This window comes from Heterodontus francisci, chromosome 23 (assembly GCF_036365525.1).
Source record: "Heterodontus francisci isolate sHetFra1 chromosome 23, sHetFra1.hap1, whole genome shotgun sequence".
Classification (NCBI taxonomy): Eukaryota; Metazoa; Chordata; class Chondrichthyes; order Heterodontiformes; family Heterodontidae; genus Heterodontus; species Heterodontus francisci.
The window spans coordinates 4,619,507-4,642,049 of NC_090393.1; the positions used below are offsets into that span (position 1 = coordinate 4,619,507).

The 22,543-nt window shown below is 47.3% G+C and overlaps 1 protein-coding gene across 1 annotated transcript in view; it reads right to left on the reverse strand.

The window, feature by feature from the left end:
* stx2b (syntaxin 2b) overlaps nucleotides 1-21,797 on the reverse strand; it is a 72,702-nt gene extending 50,905 nt beyond the window's left edge. Inside the window, 3 exon segments of the mRNA XM_068054584.1 lie at nucleotides 6,077-6,176; nucleotides 7,171-7,245; nucleotides 21,641-21,797. Coding sequence (XP_067910685.1) covers nucleotides 6,077-6,176; nucleotides 7,171-7,245; nucleotides 21,641-21,670 — 205 coding nt within the window. The 5' untranslated portion in view covers nucleotides 21,671-21,797.
* Between the last annotated feature and the right edge of the window lie 746 nt (nucleotides 21,798-22,543).

A 22,543-nucleotide genomic window follows, 5' to 3' on the forward strand; every position in this document is an offset into this window, starting at 1 on the left:
GACCCGTGACTTTGATTGTTCACAATACTTGAAGATGTCAAGTGCAACTAAACATGGCTTCAATGGAACTTGTGTAGAGTCATTGTAGTTAAGATCTTAAAATGAGGAAGAGATAAGAACTTCTGCTTTAATGTTGCAGTGTCACTGCTGAATATACTTCCCTACAGCCTCCCTGTCACATCCTTGCATAGGTCTGATACATACTGGCTTTACTGCCAGTCAGCCTTCACACATACCCAGCTGTCAGCTGCAGAGACTCCAATTCAGGGCAAAAAAAAACACAATGTTCCAGTGCTTCCTGGATACCAAGGCAAAATACACAGATGTTAAATAACTCAGCAGTTCTGTGCTACACCAATTAAAATGCTGACGCACAAAAACTTATGTCAAAGTATTGTGCATATATTATAGTCAAGACGGAGATCGATTGGGCAGGAAGGAAATCAAGGGATATGGGGATAGGATGGGAAAGTGGAGTTCAGGTTGAAGATCAACAATGATCTTACTAAATGGCAGAGCAGATTAAGATCTACCCTTGTTCCTGTAATGTTCAAATATTCACATAGATTACATAGGCACAGGAGTAGGCCATTCAGCCTGTCATTCAATGGAATCATGGCTGATCTGTATCTTAATTACTTCCACCCACCCTGGCTCCATATCCTTTCATACCCTTGTATAGCATAAAATCTATCAAGTACAGATTATAAATTATTAATTGAGCGAGCATCTACTGCTTTTTGTGGGAGAGTGTTCCACCACATTCAAATAATCTGAGAAGATTATCCTTTGCTTCAATCAGTAGTTTGTGGGATCTTGCTATGTGACAATTGGCTGCTGCGCTTCCAACAACAGTTTAGATTAGATTAGATTAGAACATTCCAGCGCAGTACAGGCCCTTCGGCCCTCGATGTTGCGCCGACCTGTGAAACCATCTGACATACACTATTCCATTTTCATCCATATGTCTATCCAATGACCACTTAAATGCCCTTAAAGTTGGCGAGTCTACTACTGTTGCAGGCAGGGCGTTCCACGCCCCTACTACTCTCTGAGTAAAGAAACTACCTCTGACATCTGTCCTATATCTATCACCCCTCAACTTAAAGCTCTGTCCCCTCGTGTTTGCCATCACCATCCGAGGAAAAAGACTCTCAACTATCCACCCTATCTAACCCTCTGATTATCTTATATGTCTCTATTAAGTCACCTCTCCTCCTCCTTCTCTCTAACGAAAACAACCTCAAGTCCCTCAGCCTTTCCTCGTAAGACCTTCCCTCCATACCAGGCAACATCCTAGTAAATCTCCTCTGCACCCTTTCCAAAGCTTCCACATCCTTCCTATAATGCGGTGACCAGAACTGCACGCAATACTCCAGGTGCGGTCTCACCAGAGTTTTGTACAGCTGCAGCATGACCTCGTGGCTCCGAAACTCAATCCCCCTACTAATAAAAGCTAACACACCATATGCCTTCTTAACAGCCCTATTAACCTGGGTAGCAACCTTCAGGGATTTATGCACCTGGACACCAAGATCTCTCTGTTCATCTACACTACCAAGAATCTTCCCATTAGCCCAGTACTCTGCATTCCTGTTACTCCTTCCAAAGTGAATCACCTCGCACTTTTCCGCATTAAACTCCATTTGCCATCTCTCAGCCCAGCTCTGCAGCCTATCTATGTCCCTCTGTACCCTAAAACATCCTTCGGCACTATCCACAACTCCACCGACCTTAGTGTCATCCGCAAATTTATTAACCCACCCTTCTACACCCTCTTCCAGGTCATTTATAAAAATGACAAACAGCAGTGGCCCCAAAACAGATCCTTGTGGTACACCACTAGTAACTAAACTCCAGGATGAACATTTGCCATCAACCACCACCCTCTGTCTTCTTTCAGCGAGGCAATTTCTGATCCAAAGCTCTAAATCACCTTCAACCCCATACTTCCGTATTTTCTGCAATAGCCTACCATGGGGAACCTTATCAAACGCCTTACTGAAATCCATATACACCACATCCACTGCTTTACCCTCATCCACCTGTTTGGTCACCTTCTCGAAAAACTCAATAAGGTTTGTGAGGCACGACTTACCCGTCACAAAACCGTGCTGACTATCGCTAATGAACTTATTCTTTTCAAGATGATTATAAATCCTGTCTCTTATAACCTTTTCCAACATTTTACCCACAACCGAAGTAAGGCTCACAGGTCTATAATTACCAGGGCTGTCTCTACTCCCCTTCTTGAACAAGGGGACAACATTTGCTATCCTCCAGTCTTCCGGCACTATTCCTGTCGACAATGACGACAAAGATCAAGGACAAAGGCTCTGCAATCTCCTCCCTAGCTTCCCAGAGAATCCTAGGATAAATCCCATCTGGCCCAGGGGACTTAGCAATTTTGGAAAGTGTGAAAATAGATAACAGCTCCTCCTTGTGAACCTCAATCCCATCTAGCCTAGTAGCCTGAATCTCAGTATTCTCCTCGACAACATTTTCTTTCTCTACTGTAAATACTGACGCAAAATATTCATTTAACACTTCCCCTACCTCCTCTGATTCCACACACAACTTCCCACTACTATCCTTGATTGGCCCTAATCTAACTCTAGTCATTCTTTTATTCCTGATATACCTATAGAAAGCCTTAGGGTTTTCCCTGATCCTATCCGCCAATGACTTCTCGTGTCCTCTCCTTGCTCTACTTAGCTCTCCCTTTAGATCCTTCCTGGCTAGCTTGTAACTCTCAAGTGCCCTAACTGAGCCTTCACGTCTCATCCTAACATAAGTCGTCTTCTTCCTCTTGACAAGCGCTTCAACTTCTTTAGTAAACCACGGCTCCCTCGCTCGACAACTTCCTCCCTGCCTCACAGGTACATACTTATCAAGGACACGCAGTAGCTGCTCCTTGAATAAGCTCCACATTTCGATTGTTCCCATCCCCTGCAGTTTCCTTCCCCATCCTATGCATCCTAAATCTTGCCTAATCGCATCATAATTTCCTTTCCCCCAGCTATAATTTTTGCCCTGCGGTATATACCTGTCCCTGCCCATCGCTAAGGTAAACCTAACCGAATTGTGATCACTATTACCAAAGTGCTCACCTACATCTAAATCTAACACCTGGCCGGGTTCATTACCCAGTACCAAATCCAATGTGGCATCGCCCCTGGTTGGCCTGTCTACATACTGTGTCAGAAAACCCTCCTGCACACACTGGACAAAAACTGACCCATCTAAAGTACTCGAACTATAGTATTTCCAGTCGATATTTGGAAAGTTAAAGTCCCCCGTAACAACTACCCTGTTACTCTCGCCCCTGTCGAGAATCATCTTCGCTATCCTTTCCTCTACATCTCTGGAACTATTTGGAGGTCTATAAAAGACTCCCAACAGGGTGACCTCACCTCTCCTGTTTCTAACCTCGGCCCATACTCCCTCAGTGATTACACTTCAAAAGCATTTCATTGGCTTTGATCCTGAGGTTGTGAAAGGAGCTATCAAAATGCAAGTCTTTCGTTTCTTCAAAAATCTCGACTAAATTGTTGAGTCAGGAGAGAACATACACAACATCTCTTGTAAACGCTCGTGTCCAGTTGCAGTAGCTCTATGTCTTTTGCCACACAACTGCAGAGCAGAACTGACTCTCCCGACTGACCACCTTTACCCAACGTTAACTAGCAATCACCTCATTTCACTAGTATGGTGGGTGGGTGGAGGGGGGGGGGGGGGGGGGGGGAAGAGAAAAGAGAGCAGAGGAAGAGTGAAAGAGCGAGCAGAGGAGGAGAGAAAAAGGGAGGGAAAAATAAAGCAAGTGCGGAAGACAGTGAGAGAGAAAGAAAACAGGCACAGGTGAAGAGAGAGAAATGTCTTCCTTTCCTCATTTCCCACCATCTCATTCATCTCCCTCATTTCTTGTTCAACAAGCACAGAGATCTGTGACATGCTGACTGCCATTCCATGATAGGGACCAATGTCATCGCTGAATTACCACACACAGCTCCATGTTAATTAAGCTTAATCAGAAACTGCAAATATGTGGAATCTGGAAACCTCTAGAATTACCATTATGAGCTGAAAAAAAGTCTCATCAATATCCATTATACCTAAGCAGGCACCTCTCAATTCAAACTTTCTCCCTTATCATGAAGGAGCTAGACACTCAAACTCCTCAAGCATCCCTCCTCTCTCACAATCCTAATGGAGCCAGGCCAAGTGTCAGGCAGGACACACAACAATGGGCCGAATGGCAACTTCTGTGCTTTTATTGTCTTTCCACACCAGGAGAGACATGATGGGTGAATGGCTTCCTCCCATGTTCTACAATTCTGCAGCAACAATTTGCATTTATATAGCACCTTTAATGTACTAAAATGCCCAAGGAACTTCACAGGGGCATAATCAAACAAAATTTGACACAGAGCTCCATACAAATATTAGGACAGGTGACCAAAAGCTTGGTTAAAGAGGTATGTTTCAATGAGCTTTTTAAAAGGAAGACTTCCAATGAGAACAGCCTTCAGCAGTCCACTGCCCTTCTCAGTTTGTACAATCTGACTGCAATTATAATTACCACAGGAACACAGACTGCAATATTATAAACCTAACAGGGTAAACCAATCGCCAACCATAATTAAAAGCCAACTACAACAAATCAAACCATTTCCAAATGCACAACCATGGAAATTTGGCTAAAATAAACATGTTTTCTCTATGAAAATTACTTCCATTTCCACCCACCCCCTCCTCCTGAATACATCAAGGCTTTTCTCAACCAGCAGTGATCCAACACCTTGCACAAGTGGCTATTAATCCATATGAGAGGTCAGACAGTGAGTGCCAGCAGGCTGTTTGACCATGCAGGCAGAGTCAATGTCAATCTTCTCAACACCCATGCAGGAAAGAGAAATTAGATCACCCCTTAATTTATATACTCAAGAGAATACAAGCTTTATATATAAATCTAGAGAATAAATTGCTCAGCAAAACATGCAGCAGCTATGACATTTCAGCTCCTCGACCAACTACAAAATGAATTTACCAATGAACCAGGAAACGTTAACTTTTAATTTTAATATGTAATTAGCTAATGGAACTAAAATAGATATCGTAAGTTGCTGATGCACCAAGTTGCATAGGTGGTGGAAATACCTCTAACATTAAAGCTTGAAGCCCTCCTGAAAGTTAACCGCCTACATGCCCGAGTACTAAAGCAGCTCATGAGAAATATTTGGAAGTGTGGCTTAAATAGGCTAAATAACCCCTCAGGTGATCTACTCAGAACTTGCAAGTTCAGTTAATTCACTTTCAAAAATGCAAACAATTATTTGCACCCTTCTACTCTCATATACCTTGAACTGACACTGTACAATAACATTAGTACGAACGTCCAACATATGAAATTCTTTCCCCACTATTTCAGCTAAGGACATAAGTGTGTTCTGTTGCACTCAAAGCTTTCAGTTGACAGTAATGTAGCTGCTTTTGGAAGTCACAGAAATGAAAAGTCATTTGAAACCAGCTATTCGAAACTAATGAATTTAACTACCTCCTGCCCCAAAGTCAGGAAACGGTGGTGAGCGCTGTGATTTAAAAAGGTTCCATCACACCAAAGCCCTCAAATGCAATCCAGGTAAGAGACTCATCCTGTCACCATTACTGGGTACCAAAGGACTATAAAATGAGCATGTATATTGAAGTCCACATCCTGAGGCTGGTTCCCTCAAACAGTGAGTGCCTTCCCTGGAGTATATTCCTTCCATCAACAGTGGTTGTCAGCTTTTTGCAGAAAAATCTTGGCTGTAATACAGCAACTTGCCAACAAATTTAATTTCCTGTTTATTACAGCTTTCACCAGGAATCCATTTAATGTCAAGACAGTAGAGACTCTGTACTGTCATAGCCCTGGGTCCACCATTTCCTGAACTGCGGCTAGGAGCTGGTTAAATTCCAAACTGCTTTTCATTATTGCAACTTCCAACCCACATGACACTGATGTCAAACTGAGAGTAGAACATCTGTATAACATTAACACAGCTGCAACTTAAACCTTTTTCAAGCTGTCACTTACTCCCTTCAGGGTTTGGAGCTGATAGGATGATGCTGTGCTTCTTCTTCACCTCGTCCACATTTTCGGAAATACGGTCAATGTATCGCCGGATTTCCTCAACCTATAATGTAAATTGTTTCTTAGTTACTAGTTATATTCGTATAGCCAGTTCAGCAATTTAACACAGAATTGGCACAAATGCCAAAAAAACTGGGTCCAAGACTCCATAACGGACAGTTACAGTAACAAACAATGCAACTGGTGCTTTCAGAAGCACCATTTATTTTCATTGATGGCCCTACTCCAAAAATGGCTTTTGATTTGACCAAGCTTTCGTGTCAATATTTACACAATCGAGTATCAGCCCTTCCCGTAGAGTCCAGTGCATGTAACTGTGTTGGGCTTCTCAGACAGCAAGCTCGGTCCCACAGCCTGTGGAGGGTAAACAAGACAAGCCAGTGAGAGGGGGGGTGGCGTGGGGTGGGGCAAGGCTGGGGAATGGGGAACTGGTGGGTGCAGGACACTGTTACAAGCACATAGGTAGTTCTTTTTTATTCTTTCATGGGATATGTGCATCGCTGGCAAAGCCAGCATTTGTTGTCGTTGATAACTGAGTGGTTTGCTAGGCCATTTCAGAGGGAACTTAAGAATCAACCACATTGCTGTGGGTCTGTAGTCACATGTAGGCCATGACCAGGTAAGGACGGCAGATTAGTGAACCAGATGGGTTTTTATGATGATCGATGATCGTTTCATGGCATCATTTCTGAGACCAGCTTTCAATTTCAGATTTTTTTTATTAATTGAATTTAAATTCCACCAGCTACTGTGGGATTTGAACCTGAGACTCCAGGGCATTAGCCTGGGTCTCTGGGTTACAAATCCAGTGACAATACCACTCCACCACCGTCTTCCCCCTAGTCGCACTAACAAGTTGTCCTCATGCGCTTCAATATGGGGAAAGGAACAAAGAACAATAATGATGAAGGGGAAGAAAAGGATACATACTGCCAAGTGTGTTTGCTCAGTATGAGCAGTAGCTGTAACAGGACCAATCGATATCTAGTTAAATCAACAGAACTTCCCCAGCCACCCATCCAGTTCCAACTTCCTACCTGATGGAAGAACTCATCCATAAAGTGGTCCTTTTCCACAGTGATAGTCACTTCATCGTCATAACTCTCTTTGTACTAAAGATGGACAATCAAAAAAAACAATTAGTAAATTAAAATAAATTCAAGGAACACATTTTCAGCAATACAGAATGTACACTTTGCTTCTCCATTGTCTCTGTCGTGTGCATGGTTTACTAATCTCCAATTTTTCATAAATCCTTCTTCCACCAATCCACTGCATTTATTCCTTTTTGGTCTGAAATCCATTATTTTCACCCTACACCAGACTGCTCTTGCTGTGTTCCTCATTAACTCTGCCCATCTCCTGGAGGTCATTCCTCCTCCAACTCTTTGCCTGCTGTCTGTTTTTCCAGCATATTCTTCTCCCAATTCCCTTCTTTCCCTGCAATAACATGTCCCCCTTGCAGTGTCCATTTAATTCCACCAGTGTACCTGTTTGATGTAGAGCTCATTCTGATGCACAATATTCTAGTTGCAGAACTCATTTCTGCAAATCAAAATTTCAAGCCACAATTCCACTTGTGGCAAATAAATTTTGAATAGTCACTTCTGCAGAATGGAAAGAGTACAAGAGCAGCCACTGGGGTTTTATTCATTCATTCTCAGGATGTGAGCATCGCTGACCAGGCCAGCATTTATTACCCATCCCCAATTGCCCTTGAGAAGATGGTGGTGAGCTGCCTTCTTGAATATAACTGAGTGGCTTGCTAGGCCACTTCAGAGGGAAGTTAAGAGTCAACAATTTTGTTGTGGATCTGGAGTTACATACAGGCTCAGACCAGGTTAGAGCATGGCTACCCGACCAGAACCCGACACGTGTTGGGGTCGGTTCGCTCTTCCGAGTCTCGCATTCAGGCTTGGGTCGGACACAGCGGCAGCCAGGACGTCAAGGTGGGGAAAAAAACCAATCCGCACTAGTCTGCGGTAAGCAATTCCATCCAAGGTAGAGCACAACCTCTTCAATAAGGTTGATTATATTCCAGTGATCAGGTCGGGTGCAGGAAAAAAATGAAAGGACTCGGGCAGGGTCGGGCTCGGGTTGGATGTGGTTCTGTCGGGCTCGGGTCAGGTTTCATTTGCAGACCCGTGCAAGCCTTTAGACCAGGTAAGGGAAGTAGATTTCCTCCCATAAAGTTCAATTTTTTTTTAAATGACAATGATAGCTTCATGGTCATCATTATTGATACTAGTTTTTGCATTCCAGATTTTATTTAATTAACTGAATTTGAATTCCCCAGCTACCATGGTGGGATTTGAACTCATGTCTCCAGATCATGAGTCAAAGCCTCTGGATTACTAGACAATTAACATAACCACTATGCTACCACATCCTCTAACTAACTAACTGCCTTATTTTGTCATTAATTTCTGGTATGCTATTCTTAATTCATCTGAACTTACTGGAACACCCTCGTGTTATATAACTGAGAACACTTTCTCCAGTCTCTCCCCAGATTCAGACAAATAAAATCTCTAAACTATGTTTACGTGTTTATCCACAGACAAAATGGACACAGCTTGAGGGTTCCACACATTCTTAAGCTTTACTTAAATTCTAGTGTCAATAAAAAGTGTGTCTGGGTGAAAATGTTGTTTTCTCACCATTATGTTTTACTAAAATTCTAACGCTGCAGTTAGACTGAATTTCAGCATCACCAAACCAGACTTTAACAGAGTATTTTAGCATCGGAGCCATTTTGTTCTTGATCGGTACAAGTGTTGTCCATAGTTTCCACTTTGCTTTGCGCTGTGCTGAAGTCATCATAATGGTCAGCACATCAAGATGTGGAGTGAAACACCAGTGCAGATATAATGGGACAAACAGTCTTGTTCCTGTGCAGTAATGTTCCACCATTGTACGGCAGGATGCACCATTTCCCAAAAGCACCAACTTGTCGGGCTGTGATGCGAAAACATGCACAATGGGAAAGGCCATGCACAGAACAGCTTGTCATGAAAAATTTAACAAAGCTCCCAAAAAGTAGCGAGTCTGTTCTGCTCACTTTCATCAATCTCATGGGGGTGGTTGTTATAGGGCCGGCAATGGTTAGAGAGTTAGGGAAGGGTGAGGGATTTAAAACAAAGTCCAGAATTTTAAGTCAGAGGCTATTTTGGGAGGGGGGGCGGTAGTACACAACATAGAGAGGCAAAGAGAAGTTGTGGAACCTGGTGTGGGATAAGAGCAGAGTTTTGGGTGAAGTGAAGTTTACGGAGGGCGGCCAGGAGAGCGTCAGAATACTCAAGTCCAGAGGTTACAAAAGCAAGGATTAGGGTCTCAGCAGCAGATGGCTTGAGGCAGGGGTGGAGACAGGTGATGTTACAGAGGTGGAAATAGGCAGTCTTTATGATGGAGAGGATATGGAGGCAGTTGCTCAACTTGGGGTTGAATAGGATGCCCGGAAAGTCATTATGGAAAGTAAAATCAGGTGGGGTGTAAGAAAGGTGACTGACTGATCAGATCCAGCAAGTTTCCCACTTGGGGTGCAGTAGGGGTGGGGGGGGTTAGTTTAACATTACCCCTGGTGATTTTTCAAACACTCACTGACTGGAAAAGCTGGAGTTGTTCTCCTTGGAGAGGGGAAGATTCAAAAGATTTGATAAGAGATTTTCAACATCATTAATAGTTTTGACAGGGTTAATGAGGAGAAACTGTTTCCAGTGGCAGGAGGGTCAGTAACCAGAGGACACAGATCTAAAGCAATTGGCAAAAGAGAGGCGACGAGGAAAGCATTTTTTTTTTTTACACAGCGAGTTATGATGAGGAATGTGCTGTCTGAAAGGGTGGTGGAAGCAGATTCAATAGTAACTTTAAAAGGGAATTGGATAAATACGTGAAGGGATAAGATTTACAGGCAAAGAGGCCAGGAATGAGACTAATTGGACGGCTGACTCATGCACAATGGACTCCTCTTGCGCCGTATTATTCTGTCATCTACCAATTCCAACCTGCTGCTGAATGCAGCAAATTTACACTGGGAGAGAACTCAAAATCATTGTTAATCTTTTACAGGTTGTTATCTTGGCCCTGCTCCATTTCACTTCTCTAATTTGTACAAAGTGTCAGTTTTAATTCTTTCTTACCAATTTTCCTTTGCACTCAAAATATTTGCTTCACCCTAGTCACCACTCATTCCAGGATCATTCCCCTTTGCTTAAATTTTTGTGGGCTGCCATTATTTATTCCATTTCTGACAGATTGTTGAGCATCTTTAAGTACTCCTGTATGTTAACAATTTCCAGAGGTATGTCTGAAAGCGTACAATTCTAGAAATATTTTTTGCGATACTTGGCTCATTTTCTCTTTCTCTCCAAACCCTCCCCCAATCCCCATGAAGTTTGTAAATAATTGTGTTTATATTTTGCTTAACTGTGCCTTTTTTACAGTCTGTTGTGTTTTATATTTTAGTGATGTTGCAGATAAAATAAACATTTTTTAGAATTGATTTTCTCCACATTTATCCAGTTTTTGGGTTGCTATTTTATCATTCCCCACACCTGATTTTCTCCCTGTTTAGATACAAAGAGTAGAGAACTGAAAAATCATCAGCTTTATAAATCAGCAACGAAGAGTAACTGCAGACAACCTAAGTGACTTGTGGAGTTCAGAGGACCTGGGAAAGAATGAAACGGGGCAGATCCAGCATAATAAATTCACACTGGAAGAGATACAAAACAAACCTGACAGCCTGGGGGGAAATGAAAGGCACACACAATAATCCCATGGACGGCACAGTGGCGCAGTGGTTAGCACCACAGCCTCACAGCTCCAGTGTCCCGGGTTCAGTTCTGGGTACTGCCTGTGCGGAGTTTGCAAGTTCTCCCTGTGACCACGTGGGTTTCCTCTGGGTACTCCGGTATCCTCCCACATACCAAAGACTTGTGGGTTGATAAGTAAATTAGCCATTGTAAAAAAAAAATTGCCCCTAGTGTAGGTAGGTGGTAGGAGAATTGAGGGAAGGCGGGGACACAAGAGGGAAAATGGGATTAGTGTATTCTTATTCTTTAGGCCCCCTTATCTCGAGAGACAATGGATACGCGCCTGGAGGTGGTCAGTGGTTTGTGAAGCAGAGCCTGGAGTGGCTATAAAGGCCAATTCTAGAGTGGCAGACTCTTCCACAGGTGCTGCAGAGAAATTTGTTTGTCGGGGCTGTTGCAGTTGGCTCTCCCCTTGCGCCTCTGTCTTTTTTCCTGCCAACTACTAAGTCTCTTCGACTCGCCACATTTTAGCCCCGTCTTTATGGCTGCCCGCCAGCTCTGGCGAACGCTGGCAACTGACTCCCACGACTTGTGATCAATGTCACAGGATTTCATGTCGCGTTTGCAGACGTCTTTAAAGCGGAGACATGGACGGCCGATGGGTCTGATACCAGTGGCGAGCTCGCTGTACAATGTGTCTTTGGGGATCCTGCCATCTTCCATGCGGCTCACATGGCCAAGCCATCTCAAGCGCCGCTGACTCAGTAGTGTACACAAGCTGGGGATGTTGGCCGCCTCGAGGACTTCTGTGTTGGAGATACGGTCCTGCCACCTGATGCCAAGTATTCTCCGGAGGCAGCGAAGATGGAATGAATTGAGACGTCGCTCTTGGCTGACATACGTTGTCCAGGCCTCGCTGCCATAGAGCAAGGTACCGAGGACACAGGCCTGATACACTCGGACTATTGTGTTCCGTGTCAGTGCGCCATTTTCCCACACTCTCTTGGCCAGTCTGGACATAGCAGTGGAAGCCTTTCCCACGTGCTTGGTGATTTCTGCATCGAGAGACAGGTTACTGGTGATAGTTGAGCCTAGGCAGGTGAACTCTTGAACCACTTCCAGAGCGTGGTCGCCAATATTGATGGATGGAGCATTTCTGACATCCTGCCCCATGATGTTCGTTTCCTTGAGGCTGATGGTTAGGCCAAATTCATTGCAGGAAGCCGCAAACCTGTCGATGAGACTCTGCAGGCACTCTTCAGTGTGAGATGTTAAAGCAGCATCGTCAGCAAAGAGGAGTTCCCTGATGAGGACTTTCCGTACTTTGGACTTAGCTCTTAGACGGGCAAGGTTGAACAACCTGCCCCCTGATCTTGTGTGGAGGAAAATTCCTTCTTCAGAGGACTTGAACGCATGTGAAAGCAGCAGGGAGAAGAAAATCCCAAAAAGTGTGGGTGAGAGAACACAGCCCTGTTTCACGCCACTCAGGATAGGAAAGAGCTCTGATGAGGAGCCACCATGTTGAATCGTGCCTTTCATGTCATGGAATGAGGTGATGATACTTAGTAGCTTTGATGGGCATCCAATCTTTTCTAGTAGTCTGAAGAGACCACATCTGCTGACGAGGTCAGAGGCTTTGGTGAGATCAATGAAAGCAATGTAGAGGGGCATCTGTTGTTAGCGGCATTCTCCTGTATCTGACGAAGGGAGAACAGCATGTCAACGGTCGATCTCTCTGCACGAAAGCCACACTGTGCCTCAGGGTAGACGCGCTCGGCCAGCTTCTGGAGCCTGTTCAGAGCGACTCGAGCAAAGACTTTCCCCACTATGCTGAGCAGGGAGATTCCACGGTAGTTGTTGCAGTCACCGCGGTCACCTTTGTTTTTATAGAGGGTGATGATATTGGCATCGCGCATGTCCTGGGTACTGCTCCCTCGTCCCAGCACAGGCATAGCAGTTCATGTAGTGCTGAGAGTATAGCAGGCTTGGCACTCTTGAATATTTCAGGGGTAATGCTGTCCTTCCCAGGGGCTTTTCCGCTGGCTAGAGAATCAATGGCATCACTGAGTTCCGATTTGGTTGGCTGTATGTCCAGCTCATCCATGACTGGTAGAGGCTGGGCTGCATTGAGGGCAGTCTCAGTGACAGCATTCTCCCTGGAGTACAGTTCTAGGTAGAGCTCAACCCAGCGGTCCATTTGTTTGTGTTGGTCAGTGATTATGTCCCCTGATTTAGATTTGAGGGGGGCGATCTTCTTGATGGTTGGCCCAAGAGCTCTTTTCATGCCATCATACATTCCTCTGATGTTTCCGGTGTCTGAGGCCAGCTGAATATGACTGCACAGGTGTTGCCAGTAGTCATTTGCGCAGCGCTTCTGGCTGCTTTAAGTGCTGCGGATGTTAAATCGCTGGGGGCTTTCTTGTAGTTCAACAGTGCAATGCGCTTAGCGGCTATGACAGGTTCCAGCTCTTCAATATGAGATTGAAACCAGTCTGCATTTCTCTTTGCACTTTTGCCGTATAAATGGGTGGTTGATGGTCGGCGTGGATTTGGTGGGCTGAAGGGCCTATTTCGGTGCTGTATCTCTATATGACTCATCGAGATGTTTAACTGAAGGAAAATAAATGATTCCTTGAAACTTAATTTTAAGCCTCTGTCTCTGCTCGGATGCCTAACTAAAGGCAGCTTCATCTCTTCTCCCGATTACAGTACAAGTGTAGAAGGGTGCAGTCCTCACAGTTTAAAAATACTGACTCTTGCAATATTGAGATCAGTGGAAATAAAATGACAAGAATCTCAAATAAAAACAAATTCAGGCAAGGTACAGACAAATGGTTTTCGTGGTTTGAATGTGATATAGCTGTGTTGCTTTCTCAATACTTTGAAGCCCACCAGATCTTATCACCAACTTTCCCCACCCAAGTGTTTTTTCTTCTTGTTCTTGCAAGCCGCTTTGTACTTCTTAAGAATCATCTGCAGGACAGATTAAACCCAGTGCCAAGTATAATATGTAGGCCCAATTCATCAGGAAAAAGCACGCACCCAAGTTCAAATAGCTTAACATTTGCAATAGTGCATATTTCAGGAATGCTGCCAACTTCTATATTTTGACTAGATCAGTCCAATAAAAAACTAAGATGCATTGGAAAGTTGTAGATTTTTTCTATAACTTGCAACAGTGTTTACACAGAGAACAAGCCTTGGGTACTCTCAACAGTACTAGACGTTCTGAACTATCCATAAAACTAGGACAAGGGAGTGAGCAGCACACACCAGCACAAAGCAATGGCACACACTGGGGAGCTCCTAGTTCCAGCTGATTTAGAGAGAGAGGACGAAGAGTATTTGAATGGTATCAAACAAAACACACTTCGAAATACACTTCAAAATTTGATACTGAGCCACATAAGGAGATATTAGGACAGATGAGCAAAAGCTTGGTCAAAGAAATAGGTTTTAAGGAGCATCTTAAAAGGACAAAGAGGTAGAGAGGTGAAGGCCACAGCTGGAGTATTGTGTACAGTTCTGGTCACCACATTACAGGAAGGACATAATTGCTCTGGAGAGAGTACAGAGGAGATTTACAAGAATGTTACCAGGGCTTGAAAATTGTAGCGATGAGGAAAGATTGGATAGGCTAGGGTTGTTTTCCTTAGAACATAGGAGGCTGAGCGGTGGCTTAATTGAGGTGTACAAAATTATGAGGGGCCTAGATAGAGTAGACAGGAAGGACCTATTTTCCCTCGCGGAGGGGTCAATTACCAGGGTGCACAGATTTGTGATTGGTAGAAGGATTGGAGGGGGCATGAGGAAAAACCTTTTCACCCAGAGGGTGATGGGTGTCTGGAATTCACTGCCCGGATCAGTGGTGGAGGCAGAAACCCTCAACTCATTTAAAAGGTACCTGGACATGCACCTGAAGTGCTGTAACCTGCAAGGCTACGGACCAGGTGCTGGAAAATGGGATTAGAATGGACGGCTAATTTTTTCAGCCGGCGCAGACATGATGGGCTGAATGGCCTTTCAGTGCTGCAACTTTTCTATGGTTCTATGGAGAGGTTTAGAATTCCAGAACCTAGGGTCTAGACAGCTGAAGGTGCGGCCACCAAGAGTGAGGTGATTGAAATCGGAAAGAGTCAAGAAGCCGGAACTGGAGGAACGCAGATCATGGAAGGCTGTGGTGTAACAGAGTGGTACAGATTAGAAGGTCCTGGGCTGAGCTCCCAATCTATACTCAGTTAATCTGAGCCGAGGCTTGTATGGGGGATGCATCTGGCCTCAGTGATCATTAGCTGTGGTGAGGGAAAAGGGAAGAATTGAAAAGCTAAGCTATCCTGTGATCCTTGCAGGGAAGTGCACACAGACAGGATTAGCTCGGGTTCAGTGAGTAGCGCTCTTTCCTCTGCGTCAGAAGGCTGTGAGTTCAAGTCCCACTCCAGAGACTTCAGCACTCGGCTGACACTCCCAGTACAGTAGAGGGAGTGCTACACTGTCAGAGGTGACGTCTTTTGGATAAGATATTAAACTGAGGCCCCGTTTGCCTTCTCAGGTGGATGTAGACAACCCAATACTACTATTTTGAAGAAAAGCAGGGGAGTTCTCTCCAGCGTCCTGGCCAATATTTATCCCTCAATCAACATCATAAAAACAGATTACCTGGTCATTATCACATTGCTGTTTGTGGGAGCTACCTGTGTGCAAATTGGCTGCTGTGTTTCCTACATTAGAACAGTGACGACAATTCAAAAGCACTTCAATGGCTGTAAAGCACTGAGGGCATCATGAAAGGTGCTGTACTCGTGCAAGTTCGTTCAAGTCTTTCTAACTGAATAAATTATCTATCAGAAGACTGACATGCAATTAGAAATCTGAATACAGATTGTATGTGATCGTGCAACTCATTAACTCCCTCACTCTGACAGTGGCTGAAGTGACAGCCAGCAGCAGCTTGCAGTGAGAGACTTCACAAAGGTATTTTCAGCAAAACATTGAGAAAAATAAAATTAACACCAACCATCTGTATCAACACACCAGAGTTCCCATTAAAAGAATCCCAAGAATACACTGCAGTTGAGAAAAACACTCAATAATAAAGCAACTTTATTCAACCAAAACTCTGCTGTCTTTAATCGCACCAAGTCCAGTTCACTCATCGCCCCGTGCTCACTGACCTATACTGGACAGGCAACATCTCAATTTTAAAATTCACAACTTTGTGTTTAACTCCTTCCATGGCCCCTCCTTATCTCTGCGACCAAAAACCTCTGCCTTCTTGCTAATTTTTGTTTCTCACTCATCCCCGATTTTAAATCGCTCCAGATTGGTGGCCGTGCCTTCAGCTGCCTGGGCACTAAGCGCTGGAATACCCTCCCTAAACCTCTCCTCCTTAAAACCTACCTCTTTGACTAAACTTTTGGTCAACTGTCCTAATATCACGTGGTTTGCAGTCAAATTTTGTCATAAAGCGCCTTGAGATGTTCCTGTCTGGTGCAAAAATAAAACAGGAAGGGTGGCTCAACTGTGGCTTACAAAAGAAATTAGGGATAGTATTAGATCCAAGGAGGAGAAATATAAAATGGCCAGAACAAGCAGCAAACCTGAGGATTGGGAGCAGTTTAGAATTCAGCAAAGGAGGACAAAGGGATTGATTAAGAAGGTGAAAATAGAGTATGAGAGTAAGCTTGCAGAGAACTTAAAAACTGACTGTAAAAGCTTCTACAGATATGTGAAGAGAAAAAGATGAGTGAAGACAAATGTGGGTCCCTTACAGTCAGAAACAGGGGAATTTATAATGGGGAACAAAGAAATGGCAGACCAATTAAATACATACTTTGGTTTCGTCTGCATAAAGGAGGACACAAATTACCTCCCAGAAATGTTGGAACATAGGGTCTAGTGAGGAGGAGGAACTGTATGAAATCAGTATTAGTAGAGAAATGGTGTTAGGAAATTGATGGGCTTGAAGGCCGATAAATCCCCAGGGCCTGATAATCTACATCCCAGAGTACTTAAGGAAGTGGCCCTAGAAATAGTAGATGCATTGCTGGTCATTTTTCAAAATTCTATAGACTCTGGAACAGTTCCAATGGATTGGAGGGGAGCTAATGTAACCCCACTATTTAAAAAAGGAGGTAGACAGAAAACAGGGAAATATAGACCAGTTAGCCTGACATCAGTAGTGGGGAAAATGCTAGAGTCCATTATAAAAGATATAATAGCAGAGAACTTGGAAAACAATGACAGGATTGGACAAAGTCAACATGGATTTACAAAAGGGAAATCATGCTTGACAAATCTACTGGACTTTTTTGAGGATGTAACTAGTAGAATAGATAAGGGAGAACCAGTGGATGTGGTGTATTTGGACTTTCAGAAGGCTTTCAGTAAGGTCCCATATAAGAGATTAGCGTGCAAAATTAAAGCACTTGGGATTGGGGGTAAGGTACTGACATGGATAGAGAACTGGTTGCAGACAGGAAACAAAGAGTAGGAATAAATGGGTCTTTTTCCGAGTGACAGGCAGTGACTAGTGGGGTACTGCAGGGATCAGTGCTAGGACCCCAGCTATTCACAATATATATTAATGATATCGATGAGGAAATTAAATGTAATATATCCAGTCTGCAGATGACACAAAGCTGGGTGGGAGTGTGAGCTGTGAGGAGGATTCAGAGAAGCTCCAGTGTGATTTGGACAGGTTGAGTGAGTGGGCAAATGCATGGCAGATGCAGTATAATGTGGATAAATGTGAGGTTATCCACTTTGGTAGCAAAAACAGAAAGGCAGGTTATCTGAACAGTGATAGATTGGGAAAGGGGGAGGTGCAGCGAGACCTGGGTGTCCTTGTGCACCAGTCGCTGAAAGTAAGCATGCAGGTGCAGCAGGCAGTTAAAAAGGCAAATGGTATGTTGGCCTTCATAGTGAGAGGATTCGAGTACAGGAGCAAGGATGTCTTGCTGCAATTATACAAGACCTCGGTGAGACCACATCTGGAGTATTGTGTGCAGTTTTGGTCTCCTTATCTGAGGAAGGATATGGAGGGAGTGCAGCGAAGGTTCACCAGACTGATTCCTGGGATGGCAGGACTGACTTATGAAGAGAGATTGGGTCGATTAGGCTTGTATTCGCTAGAGTTTAGAAGAATGTGAGGGGATCTCATAGAAACCTACAAAGTTCTAACAGGACTGGACAGACTAGATGCAGGAAGGATGTTCCCGATGGCGGGGGAGTCCAGGACCAGGGGTCACAGTCTAAGGATAAAGGGTAAGCCATTTAGGACTGAGATGAGGAGAGATTTCTTCACCCAGAGAGTGGTGAACCTGTGGAATTCTCTACCACGGAAAGCAGTTGAGGCCAAATCATTAAATATATTCAAGAAAGAGTTAGATATAGTTCTTAGGGCCAATGGGATCAAGGGATACGGGAAGAAAGCGGGAACAGGTTACTGAGTTTGGGTGATCAGCCATGATTGTATTGAATGGCAGAGCAGGCTCGAAGGGCCGAATGGCCTACTCTTGCTCCTATTTTATTGTATGTTTTTAAAACATGAAAATTATGCAAGACGATTTTAAACTTTTAAGCAACAGTGAGATCACACCCGAGATTACAGGTAGCCAATGATTCTAGGTCAACTCCGTCTGAAATTTCAGCTGTCAGTGCCCCAGAGCTACTGCACACTTGGTGTTGGTGCTGCGCGATGTTTAAAAACGTGAGATACAAATTTAATGTGACAGAGGCAGGACCACTCAAAACAGGTTGAATATTACACCTTTAAAACCACACTGTGGTTTAACAGAAGCCTGCTGCTGTTACACTGCCTTAAAAGCTTTACTGGTGTCAGCTGTGGCTCAGCCGGTAACACTCTCATGTGAGTCACACTCTCTCCGAAGAGCACTCCAGAGATTTGAGGCATATTCCAGACTGACGCTCCCAGGGCAGCGCTGAAGGAGTGTTGCACGGTCGGCAGAGCCATCTTTCAGGTGACACATTAAACTGAAGCTCTGTCTGCCCTCTCAGGTGCATATAAAAGATACCATGGCACTATTTTGAAAAAGAGGTGCGCTCTCCCCAGTGTCATGGTCAATACTGATCCCTCAACTATCACTAAACAGATTATCTGGTTATGGCTGTTTGTGGGATTTTGCTTTGTACAAACTAACTGCCACATTTCCTACATTACAAAAGTACTTTATGGCTGTAATGTTGCTTGGGACATCCTGAGGTCATGAATGGCGCTATAGAAATGCAAGTCTTTCAATCTTTACTGTATTGTGCAGTGCAAGTGTGGTGTTCTGCTTCCTACAGTCGACAAGGGGATTTCAGATGACTCACTCAGACTGCCCAAAGTGTCCAGTACTGCAATAAACATTTCTGCAATTTGATAACATTTGGAAGCAAATTGCAACGCAAGGTTATCATATCCCTCTGCCACATCTGACAGACACGCCTTCCATACATACTGACTTCTGAAATTAGTGTTGAATTTTACACTTCTCCAGGACATTGGGTTTACCAATCAAAAAAATCCATGTTTAAGTCTTAGCCAATACTAATTCCTATAATTAAGACAGAGCATCTGAAAGTACAATACACCGCATGACAAACTTCTAATCCAATGGAGCGGCAACTCTCAAGAAGGAAATTTCGAAACACAAATTCAGAAAAAGACACACTCGCTTCCTCATTACATTACGGGGAGAAAAGGATTTCCCGTTGGAAGTCTCCCGAGGGCTGGAAAGTTTCCTGGATGCAGGTCAGTGTTTGGGGTATGACGATTTTTTTTGCGGGGGGCTGGGGTGTGGTTGAAAGTGGGTGGCAGATTGCAGGCTTGGCATTTAGGATTCCTTGGAAGGTTTGGGGTTTGTAGTTTTCTGAAGGTGGGGGTGTGGGTGGTTGGCGTTGAGGTTTCTGGGGTGGGGTGGGGGGGGGGGGGGGGAGAGGGTTAGGGAGAAGGTGGGGGGGGGAGCGTTAGGGAGAAGGTGGGGGGGAGCGTTAGGGAGAAGGTGGGGGGGAGCGTTAGGGAGAAGGTGGGGGGGGGAGCGTTAGGGAGAAGGTGGGGGGGGGAGCGTTAGGGAGAAGGTGGGGGGGGGAGCGTTAATGGGAGAAGGTGGGGGGGGGAGCGTTAGGGAGAAGGTGGGGGGGGGGAGCGTTAGGAGAAGGTGGGGGGGGGGAGCGTTAGGGAGAAGGTGGGGGGGGGAGCGTTAGGGAGAAGGTGGGGGGGGGGAGCGTTAGGGAGAAGGTGGGGGGAGCGTTAGGGAGAAGGTGGGGGGGGAGCGTTAGGGAGAAGGTGGGGGGGGGGAGGGTTAGGGAGAAGGTGGGGGGGGAGGGTTAGGGAGAAGGTGGGGGGGGGGAGGGTTAGGGAGAAGGTGGGGGGGGAGGGTTAGGGAGAAGGTGGGGGTGGGGTGGGTTAGGGTTCCTGGGGGTGGGTGGGGGTGGGTTAGGGTTCCTGGGGGGGTGGGGGGTGGGTCAGGGCTCCTGGGGGGGGGGGGTGGTGGTGGGGTGGGTTAGGGTTCCTGGGGGGTGGGTGGGGAGGGGGTGGGGGTGGGTTAGGGTTCCTGGGGGGGGTGGGGTGGGTTAGGGTTCCTGGGGGGGGGGTGGGGGGTGGGTTAGGTTCCTGGGGGGGGTGGGGTGGGTTAGGGTTCCTGGGGGGGGGGGTGGGTTAGGGTTCCTGGGGGGGGTGGGGGTGGGTTAGGGTTCCTGGGTGGGGGTGGGGGTGGGTTAGGGTTCCTGGGGGGGGTGGGGGGTGGGTTAGGGTTCCTGGGGGGGGTGGGGGTGGGTTAGGGTTCCTGGGGGGGGGGGGGGGGGTGGGTTAGGGTTCCGGGGGGGGGGGGGGGGGTGGTTAGGTTCCGGGGGGGGGGGGTGGGTTTGGGTTCCGGGGGGGGGGGGGGGTGGTTAGGGTTCCGGGGGGGGGGGGGGTGGGTTAGGGTTCCTGGGGGGGGGGTGGGGGGCGTTGGTGGTTCGGGGGGGGGGGGTGGGGGGGGGGGGGGGGGTGGGGTCCTGGGGGGGGGGGGGTGGGTGTTGGGTTCCTGGGGGGGGGGGGTGGGTTAGGGTTCCTTGGGGGGGGGTGGGTAGGTAGGGGGGGGAGGGTGGGTAGGGGTCCTGGGGGGGGGGGGGTGGGTTAGGGTTCCTGGGGGGGGGAGGTGGGGGGGTGCGGGTGGGAGGTGGGGTGGGGGTTAGGGTGTCCTGGGGGGCGGGGGGGGGGGGGTGTGGGGGTGGTGTTAGGGTTCTCCTGTGGGGGGGGGGGGGGGGGGTGGGTGGGGGTGGGTTAGGGGTTTCCTGGGGGGGGGGTGGGGGGGGGGGTGGGGGGGGTGTGGGGGTGTGGGTGAGGGAGAAGGTGGGGGGGTGGGGTTAGGGTTCCTGGGGGGGGGGGGTGCGGTGGTGGGGTGGGGGTGGGCGGTAGGTTAGGGTTAGGGTTCCTGGGGGGGGGTGGGGGGGGGGGGGTTAGGGAGAAGGTGGGGGAGGGTTAGGGGTCCTGGGGCTCGGCAGCAGGGTGTCCCTCTCACCATCGCCTGGAATCTCCGGCGGTTTTGATGGACTTTATTCCGTTCAGGAGCCGCTCCGCCCGCGGCACAAGATAACGGTCCCGAACCCAGCGAGCCCGGGACCAGAGAAGAGGCCGTTACCGCGACTGAGGGGCCTGAGGCCGGTCACTGACACCCCCACCCGGCCCCGGGATACCGCTCGCCGGCCTCCGGGGTTAGCCCCGGCCCCCGGGTCACCGACCCTCACCCCAAGTCTCCACTCACTCACTCACCGCCCGCAGGTCCCCCAGCCGGTCCTTCATGACGGGAAGCCCCGGTGTCGGGCCGCTCGGGTCAGTGGCTGGGCCGCACCCGCTCCCTCCGCCCGGGATCCGCCTGATGGAAACTCGGGAACCCGAGACTGACGGCACCGAAAGGGATGGGCGGGGCTCCGTCACCGCCGGCGCCCGCACATGCGCACAAAGGCGCACGCTCACTGGTCGGCCAAACACGACCGCAGCCCTGGCCCCGCCCCAGAATACAAGACCCACCCCTTCCCGCCCCAAACTCAAGACACGCCCCCAAACATCAACCCCGCCCCAGAATACAAGACCCACCCCTTCCCGCCCCCAAACACAAGACACGCCCCCAAACATCAACCCCGCCCCAGAATACAAGACCCACCCCTTCCCGCCCCCAAGCACAAGACACGCCCCCAAACATCAACCCCGCCCCAGAATACAAGACCCACCCCTTCCCGCCCCCAAACACAAGACACGCCCCCAAACATCAGCCCCGCCCCAGAATACAAGACCCACCCCTTCCCGCCCCCAAACACAAACCACGCCCCCAAAGTGCTTCGCACCCAAACACCAGTATCACCCCAGCAACAGCCCCGCCCCAGAATACGACCCACCCCTTCCCGCCCCCAAACACCAGCCCCGCCCCAGAATAAAAGACCCACCCCTTCCCGCCCCCATGCTCATGCCCCGCCCCAATCACCAGCCCGGCCCCAAACGATCAAACCAGCCCCCAAACACGAGCCCCGCCCCAAACAGCAGCCCGCCTCCAAACACAAGCCCCGCCTCCAAAACACAATCCCCGCCCCATTACTGGCCCCACCCCAGAATACAAGACCCACCTCTTCCCGCCCCAAACACCAGCTACGCCCCCAAATACTAGCCCCGCCCCCAAGC